Raw genomic sequence first — 18,675 nt, 5'->3', positions numbered from 1 at the left:
GACCCTACTAGCAGAGGGCTAAATTCTTCCACCAAAACTGTGAAAACTGAGATGGTGGAAAGAAAGAAAGAATCAAGAACAGCTCTCAGTACAGATAACAAGTGAGGATGACACAAGGGCAATGTGGCTTGCAGAGGAATCGCAAGAGAGGAAGCCATTAGAGCAGCTGGGATTCAAGGACCATAATTGAGGTCTGGATACATTAACTTCTGTTCATAGTTAATTAACTGTATTATTCCTCATTATTCTTTGTTTCTTTCAGATACCACTGATGAAAGATCCTGGTTGGATTCGAAATGTTTGGACTCGCAACCTAAACGTAGGAATTTAAGTGTTTATTTGCTTTTTAACTCCAGTGCCTTAAGGCAGGCCCAGCTTGAAGCCTGGTGAGGTTTTGGGAAAACAGGATAAGGCAGTGGTTAACTCTTGTCCACATTCTGGTACCCAGCACAGCATGTCCAGGTGTCACCCTTTGGACACTGTTACCATAAGGCATTATTATTGTTTTGAAAGGCTAGGTGGCTCTGTGAAACTGGTGGCCCTCACATGTGTCAGGTACTAGTGGGTTAACAAACAGAAACAGCACAAAAATTTGGAAATTAGGTACAGTTGCAGGATGACCGCACAGGGAGGCTTGTTTGTGCCCAAATTGCAGTGTGGGGGTGGGCATGGGCAATAAGAACAGAATCAGGAAAGCTGTGGCAAATGTGAAATGTGAGACGTCTCAAGCCAGGGAAAACATGCTCAGATGCCCCTGCTGCTGCTCTCCTGGAAGGCAGAAAGCACATCTCTGAGGCGCTGGTCTCGGGACACAGGCATGAACTGGACAGAAGAACCACTCAGGAGGAGCAATGAGAGAGGGAAAACAGCACTTCCCACCCCAGTTACAGAGCTGCAGCTGCTGAACGCTTGGTGAAGGAGGGAAAAGAGGCAAACCCAGGAAACCACATGATGATTTCCTAAGTGACTCTGGACTGTATTACCTACTCTTACAGTGATGGTGGGGCAGAGTAATTAGGGACTGACATGTTTGAAATCACAGGAAGGACCACAGCACTTCTACCCAGCATCAAGCAGTGCCACACAGACACATCCGCTTAGCTGAACAGAAGACGTATTATCCTGGATGAAGTTAGCATAGCTACACTGCTATCTCACGTGGATCCCACTTGTGTTTCCATACAACCTACATGGTGCAGTGTGGGATATACTCTATAGTTTACAGAGGAACCTTTCTGATCCAGGAGTCTATAGCGACTTGCATGCAGCTCCTCAGCTGGTTGGTAGAGCCTGGCAGCTTTAAAGCTTGGGTTCAGCAGATATAGCTCAAGAGTTCCATGAAGGTATGTCAGCTTTTACAAACTGGCAATCCAACCTTTACGATGAATTTGATACTAGCAATGCCATCTAAACTGGACAGGTGGATAAGTCAAACAGGCAGTCTGAAATGTGGGTGAGGTTGGTTGCTGTTGGCAGGGTTTTGTTTGAACAGCTATTTCAGCAGCCAAGCTATGCAGACAGAAAGGTATCATCTGGCAATTCAAAATGCCAGTAAAGTAAACAGGGAGGGAGCTCCAATTAGCAAAGGATAGCATCAAATCTGAAAATTAAATGAATGTAAAGCAATACTATGGATGTGATTTTTCCTTTCCAAACTTGAGGAACATTCAGATCTACATTCAGGCGGGATTCTGAACTTTACAAGACCATCTTCTGGGTAACCAAAACATGTCATGTGAACTTGTGCTGTAACTTTGAAAGAACTGAGGATAATGTATTCTCGCAGTAAGATTATACTTTAAGAAGAATCAGTTTATGTTTTATTTTCACAAAATTTGGAATTCATTTTTATATATCAACAGTATGCTGTTTGTCCTAGATTACTCATAACATAGTACAGAAAAATATGAAGGAGGAGGAAGAATTTTGCAACATGGATGTGCTATATTTAAAATGTGCTACATAGAAGGGAGATCACGTGAAATTAGCAAACAACTAATACCAAAAAAATCCCAAAGTTGTTGCAGACAAAAGACATGTTTGCACTAAGGTGTGCCTACACCTGTGCAGACATGTCAGCAGTATGAAACGGAAAGTAAGAAAACCCTATCAAACTGTATCTGTCACAGGAAGCAGAATTACTCAGGATAAATTACATCTGGCCTGGACAAAGCAGATGAGCAATTAGCATGATCCCAGCCCCATGCAAGCACCATGCAAAACAAGCTGGGTGAATGAGCTGGGCTGTCACTGAGGGCTGCAGGGGAGGGACATCTGATATCAGCAGGATGACCGCACAGGGAGGCTTGTTTGTGCCCAAATTGCAGTGTGGGGGTGGGCATGGGGAAGAACAGGGTGTCTGAAGTGTTCAGATCAGAAGCAGACATGTACGTTGACATGACTCTGAGCTACCTGTGGGTATGGTTTTGCTTTTTATTCTATTAAATAGAATAATTTTACGTATTTTCTGACCGGGTCTTTGTTCTCTTCCTATACTATGGCAGAGCCTGATACAAAGCTCTACCTGCTTGCCTGTTCTTAGTCTTGCTTTTTAAAAAAAAAATTCCACCTGTTTGAAAAAAATTAGCAAGACCCTTTGCTTGTGTAATACAGATTTCACTGGCTTGAATGGGATTATGTTGCTTTGTGTGAACTGAGCATCAGGCCCGATACTTTTCAGGATGTAAACTCGCTGGGATGGGAATTCTCTTTGCACATGATACACTGAACACAATGTTGCTGACGTGTGAATAATAGTAAAACAAGCTTATGTTGCTTTTGTGGGCAGAAGCTGCTAGGTTTGAGAGACTGTTCATGGTATGCAGATTTGTCTGCAGTAGATAAACTGTACAGTAAACTGTAACGAGGGTAGCAGGATGGGGGCGAAGTCTCTGATGAATTCTCAGATTTGCATAATGGAATATGTAAAGTACACAGCCTGCCAGGACAAAGGCTTTCTTCCCCAGAACATGCTAGACCTAACAAAATGGATTCCACCAATTTCATGAAGTAAATGATTTCCACAGACTTATGCAAAATGCTTCTTCTAAGAAACACCTCTGCCAAATCTATGGAAAAAAGATAACTTATTTTCACAGTGTGCTCGTTCTTGAATGCAGACATTTTGTTGAAATATGTCTGAAACATAATTTAAAAAGTTCTTGTATGTATGTGCAAGGGATTGTAAGCTTTTTTCAAATTGTGAACAGAAATATATGGATCCTCATTGGATTTTATTTAAGTGCAGAGTCTAGAGAATAATATATAGAGCAGGCAGAGTTGATTACCCATTTGTTTACAGAATTTTAATACTGGACTAAATAAATGCTTTCAAATTTCTTAGTTCAACATTGAGTTATATTTCCTTAATGGATTATTGCTTCCTGAGAACAGTTCAAATACATCATACCTTCTGGCTAGATTACATATCCATAATAACCCCACTTTAAGATTAATGTTTCACGTGCAAAAACTTTTGTGCATTTTCTGCTTCAAGACCCTTAAATTTCAGTCTTTGTTCAAATATTAATATTCAAATACTGAAATTTCCCATTGGGGTAAAATTCCAATTTTTGCTCTGCTTTAAACACAACAGCAAAAATCAGAAAAAGGCAATACCTCCTGTCTGTCAATCTACAGGATGCATTTCCTCCATTAAATAGTTTATTTTCCAAACTGGCTGATATATTGTTGTCACAGCAAATCTAAATCTAGTTTTCCAAATAATTATTTTTAGGCTGGAGATGGAATGCCCTTTAATTGCAGTTCTAAAAAAGCATCCATTACCACGTCAAGGATTGTAGTGCTCTAACACTTATAACACTTCTGCAAAGACTACACTCAATTTCAAGAATATTTTGAAGGAAGGCTTTACTATTGTATTACCAGGGACACCTCTCTCACTCATGGAAATTTGAACATGGAACTGAAAAAAAAAGTACTATTTTCGTGATTTTGCAAAGCAAATCACATTTATTGACTATATAAGTACTCCAGATACAGAAATCATAAAAATGAAGCCAGTTCCTCAGAGAAGGTCACATAGACCTTCAGGTCACATGTCCTTACAGAAGATGTAAAGAGAGATAGCAGGTGTAAAACTGAAATAAATTACGATGTTCCAGCTTTAAAATACGAAACTTAGAGGCACCAGTGAAAAGTCCTCAGCCTAAACTAGGAGAGTGAACTGCTTAGGTATGAGAAAGACTGCAGTAAACAATGTTATTTACTGAGAAATAGCTCAGACCTGGTACAAATAATTAAAGAGAATTTATTGTCCTGTGATTGCATGCACAGGATTTAATTCTGTGCCCCAACATGTTTCTGGGATTTCAGTACAATCTTGATCGTTATATCTTGGTCTCCAAGTGGAGACCAGTGACAAGTGGCATTCCTCAGGGGTCAGTATTGGGACTGGTACTGTTTAATGTCTTTGTCAGTGACAAGGACAGTGGTATCGAGTGCACCCTCAGCAAGTTTGCCAATGAAACCGAGCTAAGTGTTACAGTTGACACGCATCTGATGGGACAGTATGTCATCCAGAGGGACCTTGACAGGTTCGAGAACTGGGCCCACGCGAACCTCATGAAGCTCAACAAGGCCAAGTGCATAGTCCTGCACATGGGTCAGGGCAATCCCAAGTACAAATACAGGCTGCGTGGAGAATGGATTGAGAGCGGCACTGAGGAGAAGGACTTGGGTGTGTTGATTGATGAGAAGCTCAGCATGACCTGATAATATGTGCAGACCGCCCAGAATGCCTCAAAGCCAGAAAACGATATCCTGGGCTGCATCAAAAGAAGTGTGACCAGCAGGTCAAGGGAGGTGATTCTGCCCCTCCGCTCTGCTCTCATGAGACCTCACCTGCAGTACTGCATCCAGCTCTGTGGCCTCCAAAGTAAGAAGGACATGGACCTGTTGGAGAGGGTCCAGAGGAGGGCCACAAAGATGATCAGAGGGCTGGAACACCTCTCCTATGAAGACAGGCTGAAACAGTTGGAGTTGTTCAGCCTGCAGGTTCTGGGGACACCTTATAGCAGCCACTCAGTACCTAAAGTGGACATACAAGAAAGCTGGAGTGGGACTTTCTACATAGGACAAGGGGTAATGGCTTTAACCTGAAAGAGGTTTAGGTTAGATGTAAGGAAGAAATTCTTCACCACAAGGGTGGTGAGGCACTGGAACAGGCTGCCCAGAGAAGCTGTGGATGCTCCATCCCTGGAAGTGTTCAAGGCCAGGCTGGATGGGGCTTTGAGCAACCTGGTCTAGTGGAAGGTGCTCCTGCCCAAGGCAGGGGGGTTTGAACTAGATGGTCTTCAAGGTCCCTTCCAACCTGAACCATTCTATGATTCTATGATACTGTGATCTTTACCAGTAACAATGTATTTATGAGAACATATAATTCTGGAAGCAGTAAGACTAAGTCAGCTCAGACAGCAAGCAAGACTGAAAAGATCACGTGCTTAAGCCAAGTGCATTTTTAAACATTATCATTGCTCCATACAGCTCAGATTTTGACTGAAGAAATTATCACAAGCATTCAAAGGATATACTTTAAATACAGAACAAGCAGTCCTTGGCATAAACTGTAATCACTAAAATCTCCAAGAATTGGAAATAAGATGCCTCTAAGACTGGTTATCTCAAAACAATATCTCACTTCTCCCCCCAAATTACCTGGATCTAGAGGCTAAAGATCAGAGAGATCTGAAATCTGTGCTGCCAGGTTGTGTCCTCACCACTCAGTGCATGAGAAGGAACGAGAAGACAATGTGGAAAGACCTGTGTGCCAAAGCTCTTGACCAGACCTGCTCCCCTGCACCTGCCTGGCTGTGACTAAAGCCTGGCAGAGGCAAAGCGATGCCCTTCAGGCAGGATCCACACCTGCTGCACAGGCTGAACTGGGAACAGTTGAAAAGTGCTCTTTTAAAGAGTTGTTTAAAAAAATACCCTAATTTGGTTACATTCTACCACTTCAAATATTCAAGAAAGTTGAGTCTTAGTGAGAGAAAAAAAAAAAAAATTAGTTGCAAGGGGTTGGATTATCTCACTTTTTTTTTAGGAAAAATAAAGGGTAAACTTTGGGCAAAACTTGCAGAGGCGTCTCCCATCAGTTCACTGGTGCAGGAGAAAGCAGCCAGGGTCTGCCTCTCCTTACAATCCTCCATCTGCCTCTTTCTTGAGGAGACACTGAACCTTTTTCATCCAGTTTATGTGACAGCATGAACTAATGACAGTACCTGAGACAGTACAGAATTTTCTGTCTCCAAAGCCAAGCAAACCTGCTTCCCATAACCACAAGCAAGGGACAGAGTGTCCCTTCATTCACCAGAAGCCACACACAGAGCAACGACTTTTATACCCTGGTCTGCACAGAAGTAATGAATTTTTCTGTCACAGTGAGAGACACCAGATATTGTTACTTTCATTATAAAACTGATTTTAGAAACTTTCCGTCAGTGCACACTGAGCTCTATTAGCACTTAGTGGCTAGCCTACCATAAGAAAAAGCTTTATACAAAATGTTTCTTTATCTTATTATCTGAAGTTGGCTATCGCTGTTACATCTTGGCCAGCTACAGGAAAGAGGGACTAGTCTGCATAGGAAGGAGGTAACAGTGCAGTAAACTAATCAAGATGTGTTACTCCACAACCCCAAGCAATAACTTTCAGAACATGTTTGCGAGGATAATTCAATATTGGTAGGCAGTCTGATGTAGAAATTGCAGACATGAGGCTGAGAAGAGAGCAACAATTTTCCCAACAGAAGGAGCTGGTTTCCAAACATATTTTCTCTCAAGGATTAAGATTTTTATTTTAGTTTGCAAGAGATGCAGGACTAGTAAAGATTATACCCTGGGAAGTAGAGCAGCTTTGTTTGAAGTTCTCAAAGCGTGTTTTGTACTATTTTGTTCTAAACAAATAATACTGATCATCTTGCTTTTGATTTGCTGTGCTTTGAAAACAGTATTCTGGGCAAAAGCTTTGTCAGTCATGCATAGACTTACTGGACTGATGAAAAGCTAGTCCAAAACAGGACAGAGGGATTTTCCATTGAGTTGCATACAATCTCTTATTTATTTTATGTGTGCACATTTAAACATCAATATGTATTTTGCCTGAGCAGAGTACAGACCTGTGTTTGAACATGCCTATGCAGGAATTCCGGGCTTTGGCTGAAGAAAGAACATGATGATTTCACTGTTACATCCTTAATCTCAGACATTGTGATTGCTTTGCTTTATCAGGGCTCAAGATTTTCTAAGCTTTCTTAGATTATATTTAGAGAGCTCAAGTTTGATTTATTAACAGACTGGGAGCTAAATTACTTTCTAATGAGATTGGACTGGTACAAGTGGACCTCTGGCAAGGGTTGATATACGTAGCCTAATTTAAATATCCTAATTCAAATATTCCTACACTCTTTTTCTTTGGCAACATTTGGATCATAGGAGTCAATAGATGCCTCTGTTTCTCAGTAGCCAAGTATTTTGTAGCAGAGAACTGAGTTTTGACTGTGGAAAGAGCTGCTAGGATATAAAGGAAGCACTGAGATTTTCATGGTTTTGCAAGGCTGCATGTGGATCTAGAGCAAAAAGAAAGCCTCTTTTGAGAACTTTCATCATCAAGACTTGTTATATTCTGAGAAGGAAAAACAACTTGTCTGGAAGGTCATTGGCTACAGATCCCCTTTTTGGGACTGTATTTTCAGTGCGTGTGTGTGGGAACAGTGTATGTGTCACAAAACTAAGTCGAAAAGTACTTGGTTCAAAATCAAGTTTGGTTATGCAACGCAAGCCCTGACGGCACTAGAGCTGATAAGCATGTTGTCGTCACAGATGAGCATTTTGGTACGTGACCAGTGCCTCCTGCCCTGCCTCGCAATTCAGCTGCAATAGTTCCTGGAATGTTACAATCCCTCATTTGATCATTTGACAAAACAATCCTCTCAGTTTCCCTTTTCACCTGTCACCACTCTGCCTCATTGATGACTTAAACTTTATAGTAGTTCTGATGACATCGCAGTCCTTCTGAGGATGATGTAATCATCTCACCTCTGAAAAGTGAGGCCAAAGAAGGAAGATACGAAATGATGTCAGCAGTGTATTGGCTAGCATGTGTGACTGTCAGCAGGCAATTGCAACACTGGGGAACTGTGACCATATGGAAAGCAAAACCCAAAAGCTGCAGCCGGCAAAGTGCACAGAGCTCAGGTGGGACAGACTTGACGGCTGGTGCAGACCAGAAGCATCTGCCTAAATGTGACAGATTGAACATGCTGCCGAAAGCAAGATGGTTTCATGTGGAATAAGGTCTGTCCTGTATGGATTATGTTGGACAAGGATGGCATTCTTTCTCTTTTCAGAGTTTTTACTATTCAGATCCTCAAGCATCTGATACTGAAACTGCAGGAACAGTTGATCCCAGGAAAAGAGACAAAGCAAAATCAGCAGCACAGACAAAACTGGCAAAGAATTAAAGTCAAGGGGGCCAAACATTTTAGAAATCTCTGCAACTAATTAAAATCTACTTACACTTTATTTTTTTAAAGCTCTCAGATAAATCAAGCACTAAGAGGCAAATTAAATGCCAGGTTTTACATGCTACAATAACCAGCACTACTGTGCCTTCAAAGGAAGGCCAAAACGAAGTACTAGATAATTGGACTTGAAGGGAAACGAAAAAGAAAGGGAAAAAATAATGTGAACCAGACAGAGAATTCAGTAGATTATCACAGGTACTGTAGGTATTGTACAAAAATATCTACTTACTTTAGGAGAACTATTCCTTTGTTAGGATGGTGGGACATTTAATTAGGTAATTACAGAATCAAAGTCCAACTACTTCCTGATGCTTACACTGGAATAAAACTAGATCAACTCTTAATTTATATTGCCTGAGCTACTCCGAGTTTGATACTAATATACAGAACGTCAGCATGAGACTCCAGAGTCATCTTTGCTTATGAGTTCATTATAAATTAAAAACTAAAAGGTCAGCTCTTCTATTTATTGAATCATTTTTACATACATGGTGTGCATGCATTAACAATTGAGGTCATTCATAACCCAGGTACTATGTGCCCAAACGTGAACTCCAGTTTTAGTGGGAGAAATGCCACATGATACTGATAGTGCATTAAATAATGAACTTTTTGGTTTGAGTGGTTATTTTGCTCTCTTGCTGGGAAAATCTGGTGTCCCAAGTCAGAACTGAAGGCCTTTTTTTTATTACTCCCCCTGCATGTACGTAGGCACTGCTCTCTAGGAATCTGTTCTTGAGTTTTATGGAACTCTTCTGTGCTTGTAGACTTTTTTTTTTTAAACTCAGTTTTATTAATTTAGAGAAGACAACACAGCTCCACTTCCTTCTTACTTGGATTTTCATGGTAACTATGAGCCAGATCATAGGCTAGAATTCCACTCTGCCAGAACCATACAAACACAGAGTGAATATGTAAACTATAAGCTCTTTGCGACAGGAATCAAGAGTCAGGTGACAATGGACAGGTATGAACAGACCAGCAAATGAGTGGAAAGAAAAAAACTGCCATTAGCAGGTTCTTTGAAAGTTTGTGGAAGGTTTTAACACAAACCTCGGGGAAAAAAGCTTGTGTTGCCCAACACAATGCCTCCAGAAATAAACCTGTCAAGGGGGAAATGTTACTGGAACAAAATGGTAATAGTTCAGAACTTCATCATTCCCGTTTTGGAAATGACACTGCCAGGGACTGTTCTCTTGCAGTGGCAAAGTGTTGCCTCCTGCCTGAACTCCCTCAGCCATCTAGTTTTGTGGGTAACTCCAGATTATTCTTAGGAACTGTCCCTGACCATATTGTACCCCAAACTCTGCACTGGGCTGAGCCAAAACCACAGCCATGATCATGCTAAGGCTTGGATGGTACAGAAGACTATCTACTAGTGCTTGGTCCTCTAGATAGATGGAACTGGTGAGAATAGTTACGAGTGAAGTGCAGCACAAGACAAGTAAGGATTTCAGAATCATTTGGCAGAGGTTGTTCCAGAGAAGTAATATGAGGAAAACTGCCCTGCACTGTGGTCACACCATCAGTAAGAACAGAGTACAAAAGCACAGAAGGGCAAAGATGGTGCCCTGCTGTTAACAGAAGCTCACTGGTGCTGTTCAAGCATTCAGCACTTTCCACAGCGTCTTGTGTCATGGCTATATTTACACTGCTCTGGAGGAAGAGAAAACATGACTTTGCACATGGAACCATCAAAAATGTGAAGCATTATTCTGTGGGTTATTTTACATTAAGCAGCAGATTGTTGGACACGATAAATAACTAAAAACAATACAGTACTTCCCAAAGCTGAGGCTCCAGCTTCTGGATTTCTGAAAGAAGCAGAGAAGGGTGGGTGTTGTTGATGCTGTGGAAAGACAGTGTTTTTGATTCAATATGTTACAATCATGTTTTCAACTTTAGTGTAGTAGTGAAACACCATAGTGAAACAGTATGTTAGAGCAGTCTTCGACAGTGATGGCTGGAGGATACCACCCCCTCAGAAATAGCACAATTCAGGATTGTCTTCCATACAAATGTGGTGGGCAGAGCACTGGCCAGGATCCACAGCCAGCACAGACACAGCTTCTTGTATTTCTATCAGGAATGGGATTATTTACCAACACATCTTTGCCCAGAATGACTGACTGCCCACTGACAAGGGCTTAGATACGATATGCCTGGGAAACAACGCTCCAGGGATTTCTGGGCTCAGTTGTATATTGTTTTCTCTTTGGAATTAAGTAAACATCTTTGTGGTCTCTGGGCAGAAACTGTCTTCACTGACTTCTGTGATCTAAAATGGAGGTGAACTCCTTAGTGTAGCTGCATAACGGGGAACGGAGGAGAACACAAGGTAGGGATTCGAGCCTGTGAGTGTGCACCAGATCTTGTCACCCAGCCGTTCTGTCTTAGCTGAGAGCTGTGCAAAGACCAGCCAACGTGGAGACAGAGTTAGCGGAACTACGGCAGGAAACATGTCAGAGGAAAACAGTAGGAAGGGTTTTAATTGGGTGAGGACTTAGAGGAGATTGCATTGAGATTGTTTTACAGTGTAACTGGAAGGTAACAGAAAGCTGAAGGCTTAAGCGCTGATTACTCAACAAGAAATCCTTCCCAGGCTCCAGCTGCATGTGCATTTTGGGGACTAGAACATGCAAATGCACTAAATCCAGCTCTGAAAAACTTGTTTTCAAGCCTAAAATTAGCAGGATCATCTTCAACTAATGAACTTTGATCCTTGTTTTATTGTGCATATTCTTTGTCCTTTTTTTTCCATATTACTCTGCTTCCTGCTCATTTGTTTCGCACTTAGCATTGGCCTTTTCTGTAAACAGAGGCGAAAAAGGCTGGAAGACTTCTCTATTGGTTAATTTTTATAATAGACATCCACTTCCCTGTTTAGTTGTGTAAGGCACTCAGTGTAAAAGGAGATTACAATATTATTTTAATGCAAGAGACCCACTACCTGGTGGAAAAACTGTATTTCATCACATTTCTTTACAGTGATAAAGCATATATGATACTGAAAGATGTTTCCCCTGTGGCCCATTACTTTGGGATTCCAGGCTTCAACCCTAGCCTTTCAAGGACCTGCTTAGCAGCCTGGACAGGACGATCCCCTTTTCCGCTCCCTGGTTTTCCTACCTATAAATCTGAAAAAAGATGCCTCTGTTAAATGTTTTTGACATCGACTGAAAGGAGCTGGGAGAAGAGAAGGTACGTCTGTGATTCTCATTTCAAGCTTGAAGTATTGGTTTCAATACACCAACAGCAGTACCAGCCGAGCAGCCGAAGCTCCCCGAGGGACAAGGGACAGCCGCGGCCTGCGGGACGGCCCGTGACCGGCCCCGCGGTGGCGTGAGGGACGGAGCCGCCCGCCCCCGCCAGCGCACCGCCCCCCCGCGCTGACTCAGCGCTGCAGGGCCCAACCGGCCCCTGCCCGGGGCCGTTACGCCACCACCGGCTGTCGGCCCCGCGGTGCTGGGGGCGGTGGCGCTGCCCGCCCCCCTCCCGGCGGTCGGTAGGCGGGGGCCGGCCCGCCCCCGGGGCCGCTCCGCACAGCCCGCGGTGCCGCTCGCTGCCGCGGTGCCTGGCGGGAGGCGGGTCAGGCGAGGACCACTTCAGTGCCGCCGCTGAGCACCCTCCCCGCCCGCCCTCTGCCGCCCGCCGTCTGCCGGCCGCCTTCCCCGTGCGCTGCGGCCCATCCTCCGGGGCGGGTCCTGTGCCTGTCGCCGCTGCGGGCGGCGCGCACAAAGGCGCTGGCGGTGAGCGGAGCCGGGGCGAGGCGGCGGGCGGCGGAGGTGGGTGCCGCGGCTTGTGGCGGGGAGGAGGAGAAGGCGGAGGAGGAAGGGGAGCGCTGCTCCCCGGCGCTGAGCTGGCCGGGGTAGGCTGCGGGAGGCAGCGGGTCCCTCGGGCCTGGGCATCCCGCTGTTCCCGGCGGGGCTCCGCAGCACCTGCGGTTTCCCTGGCGGGGAGTCTGGCTTTGGGGAGTGACAGCGAGCCCCGGAGCTGCTGTGTTCGTCTGGGGTTGGCAGGGCTTCGTGCACGGGGTGAGAGGGGAAGGGGAATCTGATGCTTTCGTGGTTTATCTTCAGAGCGAGGCACCCAGCGCTGGCAGCTGCGGGGTGTCGGTTTGGGGTCCCTGCCCGTGCCGAGCTGTGTGAGCCTGTGGAGTCCAGTGCCCTTCCATGCGCTGCTTTGCTTTGTACGTTAGAGGTGATATTTTGCCTCCCTTTGGCTGGCAACTGCTGATGCAAATCGCTGCATTAGTGGCCTGAGATGGAATAATGAAAGCGGTAACAGGCCAGGGGGATTAAATGCCACAGCTGAGCCTGGCTGGCAGTAGTGCAGTTGCTGCATATGAAACTAAGCTTAATTTTTGTTTTCTCTTACGTGATTCCCCCACCCTCGAACAGTATTAATTTTTCTACTGATCAGTGTATCTCATCTACCTTCAGGAAGATGAAGAGAATGTATCTTGTGGAGAGAGGGTTGGAGACAAAACTGTTCAGTGTTGTTGTTATCTCTGTCAAAAAGAGGAATTATGTACAGGCCAGTACTAATAACAGGGACTCAGCACAGATATTGCAGACTAACCAGCAGATAATTTTTCCTTTCATGTGTAAAGTCATCAGCCTCAATAGATCTATTGACCTCTGATTTGGTCCACAGTCTGGAGGGTGTTTTGGAGTGGTTTGTTTATTTTATTTTCTGGCTGGCTGTTTCTGTGTCTCTGCTGTCTTAGGAAAACAAATACCAACATATGTTTAGTGTACGTAAATACGGTTTTGCTGTCAGCAAGTCTACCCAGTTAGAAGTCAGGTGGATATGGGCCTGTTACAGTAAAATGAGTCTAATTCCATTAAGAGAACTGGAGAAAAAGTGCGGAGGCAGTGAAGGAGATAAAGATGGGGAAGACTCAATTATGTTATGATGTTAGGCATAAAGCCATGAAAGTAGCTTCTAATGGTTTTAGATACTTTCTGCTTTTCTGATAGCTGAAATTCACTAATGTGGAATATAGACTACCTGATGATATCTACTTACCTGACTCAGCATGGTTGTTTGCAAGGGAGTTGGGAAAATTTTAGTCTTTAATCCTTTTCCATACCTGAGGATGTGCAGGTGCACACGTTTGTTTATGAACACACATACATACACTCAGCAACTATCAGAAACAGTTGGAATGCAGTAAGAGCTTACTTTAAACTCTGAAAATGTAAAGTTGTAGTCTGACAAACAAATTTATTTTCCAATTTCACTGAAAGAAAGGATGCCAAGTCACCTGAGGTATCAGCATAGAGCTACTGCTGTGATTCCGTGTTGATTTATGTTCCTCCTCTGACATCGGGACAGTAGCACAGGGCAGCACAGTTATTTCAAAAGTTCTCAGTTTCAGGTGTCACTTTATATTTTTAAATTTGTTGTAAAGTTTGATCCTGTTTATGCAGAGTCAATCCAAAGGGGTGTCAGCCTTTGTGTGTGTTCCCCCCACATGTCTCCATGAGGAGGGAAGCCCTGGACAGTTGGGAGGCTGAAACATAGGAAGGTGGAGGGAAGTGTGGAAGGTCGCCCAGGAGATCCCAGTGAAAGGAGGAGATGAATCTTGAGAGGTGATTTCAGAATTGCCTGAAATGCCAACAGAGGTGTCTCTGGTACTGCCAACCACTGACTCTCTCTTAGCTTCTCTCTTTTTAGTTGAGGCAAGCACTTGTATGGGTGTGCAGTGAGTCATGTCATCTCATTGATCCAGTTGGTAATTATTTTTGTATGGCTTTAGTGATGTTAGTTTTCAGTGCTGACACAAGGGCAAGATTTGAGAGAACTGGGAATACATGATTGGGAGGCTGGTGTGGGGACCATGGTTGTACACTTGAACTGGACATGAAATAGTTCTCTTGGACCCCTGTGTGCGAGTCCAATGCCCTGACTGTGGGACTACAGGACAGTCCTCCCTTTGAACTTGAGGATTCATTACAGGCAGGTCTTCAATTTGAATTTTTTATTTTAGCCGCTCTGAAGAAAATATTCTGTCCTTTACAGAGACTTTGTGAAGCATTGAACCAAGTAATATTTCAGATATTCAAAAGGCAGTGCAATACCAAGTGAATTGTCATCTTGTAGTCAGAGTATGTATCTGTGAGTGAGTGTGAGAGAGTTTGTTCTGGGAGAGACTGGAAGCTCGACAGATAAGTTTGACATTTGATCCATTTGACTCTCTGGCCATTATAAGAGGTCAAAGTTTTTGGCACCTTGGATAAATTGGAATAGGAGTCAAATAGTTCCTAATAGAATTAAGCTGAGGATAATCCCAACCCTAAAATATTTCTGGAGATTTGGCTGTCAGGAATCAAAATGCTCTTACACTGCTATAGAGGCAGCCACATGCTGCATTTTGCTTTCTGATTTGGGATGCACAAGTGAATTGCACCTGTTTGCTGACTGATGAGAGATATTGTCAAATCACCTGCAGGACTGTGGTCTGTCCCATGCTGCTGTGCCTGTGAGGAGGTCTGGAAAAAATGTGCACATAATCAGGTTTGGACAGAGTTTACCCTCCTGTTTACAGAACAACCAGAATCACGCTGCTCAGCAGAATGCTCTGGAGTTCTCCCTCAAAAACTTGTACAAATCAGGGCCATGGCTGCTTATGGCTCCCTTCCAGCTTATATGTCCAGGTTGCCCTTCCCAGGGTAAAAAACAAATGCCCAAGGGAGAGTGCTTGTCTATGTTTCACTTGGATGAGCTTGGCATGCTGTGATTGAGAGACAGCCACACTGCTTGAGAGACCCTCTAAGAGGTAAGCCTTAGCAACTTGCCCAAGACTGTGTGGCAAAGCAGGGACCTAAACCGAGGTCTCCTAAAGTCCTGTGCAGTGCCTTCACTGCTCCTCTAGAGAAAGTAAATCCAGGCTCTGATTTTCCTTTGAGAAATGCACAACTTCTGGCTGGGAATTTACACCAAAAAAGTGGGATGGGAATTCATGGCAGAAACTCTGGGTTGAATTGATGTAGGAGCTAATAAATAGTTAAGAAAAAATATTTAGAAAGTTATTGCTGATTTTCAGTTTCCAACCTGAAATTAGTTAAAATATTAAGGACTTTGAATGTGATGGTCACACAGCATTAGCAGCTTTATAATGTATTGACTGTTTACTAATAAACAGAAGTACCTTCTTAGAAAGGAATAGAATTATACTTATTATAAGCTGTTGTAGTTAAGGAATCATTGCTACTGTGGTTGTGGTACAGACATGAATGGCTAAGCTTAATTTTGAAGGAGTCCATCTAGGGAATCTTTATCTGAAATATTTCCTTCTCTCTCTTAGGTTTTTATCATATATCTTTTTTAGAACATAACCTCTGATACTGTTTTGCATGGTAAAGAATATGTCAATAGCAGAATTCCATTAATTGCTGTAGAGGGAGTTGGTGTTCAATACTGTAAACAAAACTGATTGCTTCAGAGTCAAGAAAACAAATGTGTGATACATAGTAAAAGAGTAAGCACTTACCTAGGAGTCTTTGAAATATTGTAGTTTACTTTTTTGTAAATGAGGAATAATTGTCTTGAAGGGGCCACAGCCTGATTCTCAAATATAATCCAGTCTCCCTCAAGCTTTACGTCTTCAAAACATAAGCCAAGGGCAGATCAGAGAACCAGATGGATCAGGTTTGTAAAATTGTTACAGTTCCAGTGTCAGCAGCAGAGCTGCAGTGATTTATTTTAACTGAACACTGGCCCATCAGTTTTTGGCTCCCTTTTACCATTTCCCAAGTTGTATGGAGAAGTTCTTAGGAAAGTTGGTTTGTTCTGTGCTTATGCCTGTCGCTTCCATCACAGACAGGGGTCTCATCATAACATCAGGTATTAGAGGCCTAACTGAAAGATGTATCTGTATGCATTTTCTTTTTGCTAAGCATTTGGTTTGTATTATGCTTACCATTGCTCTCATGGCCTACAAATTGAGTGCACAGTCAATAACTGTAGAACTCTAGAAAAGGGGCTGGAAGGGACCTAAATGCTACATCCGTGCTAGTGAATGAAATGGTGCCAAAGTCCATTTTTGGCAGCCAGACCAGCTAGCACCATCTGCTCACATCTGTTCTATAAACCTTTAAAAGAAGATGACTACTTCTAAACTGGCTATGGGTGTAGTCCCCAGTTCATCTTAGCAGCTCTGTCCAGGAATCCTTGGGAGTGTGATTTTTTCGCCTGTGCCTAAATTGTGCCAGAAGCACATTTTGTAATTGAAATAGATTCGGTATAGATGTAATGGTTGGGTCTGTGATGTGATATGGTTTAGTTTACTGCTTTGGACACAGGCACAGTGACAATTTCTGTTCCAAAGATTACAATTGCGTGTTCCTAAATCAGTCCCAACAGATGTTTGTCCTGCTTTTCAAAATTTTCTGTACTGGAGATTTCATATGTTCCAAGGGAAGTGTGTTTCAGTTTTTAATTACCCTTACAGAATGCCAGCATGCTACCTAAATCATGGTCCGTTTTTTTTTTTGTTCAGAAAACTGTACATCTTTAGAACATGTTGAATGGCATTTGTATCCCTAAGTAATTTCAACATGTGCGAATATCTAACCTGTTAAACTTTGCATTGTGGTGCCTGAAGAGACGCTGAGACTTGCAAAAGGAAAAAAAGGCCTTTAGTTCCTATGACTTTCAGTATTTTATTTTACAAAATATGGTAAAGAAAGGTGAAATGTTGTGGGGAAGACCTGAGTTGTAAAGAACAGGCCACAAAGGGTGTAGTTACTAGCTTTTTCAGTGAAATTAGGACATAGTCTCCTGTACCTGTGTGAAAGAAGTGGATTATGGAGATGACAGTGCATTTGATCTTACCATGGCATCCAACAGAGCGGTACTTTAAAGAATTATCTTTATTAGGTCAATCTTTGGTAAGGTAATAAATCAGTTCAGTAATAAGGTAACACCTAGCTATTATTTTTCGCATTTTTTTCCACAAGACGATCAATTCTGAAAAATGACTGCTGTCTTTAACTCAAAAGATCTGGAAATTTTCTGAGCCTCCTGGCAGGTGACGCTGGTTAAATTGACATTAAAAATAATACTAGAAAATACTTTAAATTTCATAATAGATACATAGTGTAGAGGTTGTGGAGTGTCTCCTGCCAAAAAAAACAGGACTCAAGACGTTTGAATATCCTGGCAGATGCAGTACAGGCTGTTCTCACTTGCTGTAAGCTTAGATCAAAAGGATTCTGATTGTTCCCAGCAGCAAAAAATATTCTATGCTATGTCCACTAGCATGGTATGACAACAAGAGTTTTACTAAATTCAACATAATTAACAGGCAGGCTCTGGGGTTTTAGCCTATGACATAAACTCTTTGTTTGCTGCCGAAGTTGCTGCTGCCTGGTTAGTAAGTGAAAGACTTCCAGGAGTGGCCGGAGTAAAGTAATGCTCCAAAACCACACGCAGTCTCTCTGGGGTTTGAGGAATGCTGGTTTCTGGGAGTACTGACATAGTATGGACTGACTTTAGGTTCAGAGTATAAAATTAAAAACCTCTGACTCCAAACAATCTCAGCTTTGGCTGACATGTATAAAAGTTAGGTTAAAGGGTCTACATCCATCAGAGTCCAGTTTCTGAACTCTCCCCTGTTTTAACTACAGCATCTTTTGTTCCCTATGTTCGAAATATAAACCCATTTTTGTCTGATTTCGCGAGGAAGTGGGGTTTATATGATTAGTCTGCCCGTCTGTCTTTTCATTCCACAGTGATATTGTTGCACAGGCCAGGTTCAGCCCAGCTTGAGAGGACTGTCCATCAACAGCTGACAGTTTGAATGTGACACTCCAAGGGATAAGAGATTTTCACTGCATGTAAGCAAGCTGTGCTGTGCCAGTTGGCCTCAGAGCCTGAGGATGGTGTCTAACTTTTTAAATTCACAAGTATAAAAATAATCTCTGTTTCCTAAGACAGGGCAGACAATGCAGCTAAGATTTGTTGTGAACAAGAATAGTTGCAAAATTTAGAGGTTTAGAGGTTTAGGAGACTGGCTGGTGCAACTTATGAAGAGGATGTGTGAGTCCTCATATTTGGATTATTTGCCTGTAAGTCTCCCAAACAGTGTGGTGTATGTACTATCCCAGTAACTCCTTCCCCACCAA

At 42.9% G+C, this 18,675-nt stretch overlaps 1 protein-coding gene across 1 annotated transcript in view; it reads left to right on the top strand.

Annotated features, from left to right (window-relative positions):
- Positions 1 to 18,675, top strand: part of LPIN1 (lipin 1) — a gene marked incomplete at both ends in the record, with an annotated part of 78,884 nt that overhangs the window by 22,350 nt on the left and 37,859 nt on the right. Inside the window, one exon of the mRNA XM_080341895.1 lies at positions 263 to 319. Within this exon, the coding sequence (XP_080198021.1) occupies positions 263 to 319 (57 nt within the window). The remainder of the gene's footprint in view (positions 1 to 262; positions 320 to 18,675) is intronic.

This window comes from Nesoenas mayeri, assembly GCF_963082525.1.
Source record: "Nesoenas mayeri genome assembly, chromosome: 3".
Lineage (NCBI taxonomy): Eukaryota > Metazoa > Chordata > Aves > Columbiformes > Columbidae > Nesoenas > Nesoenas mayeri.
Note: the sequence above shows the minus strand (reverse complement) of the source record. Positions and strands in the feature narration are given on the sequence as shown.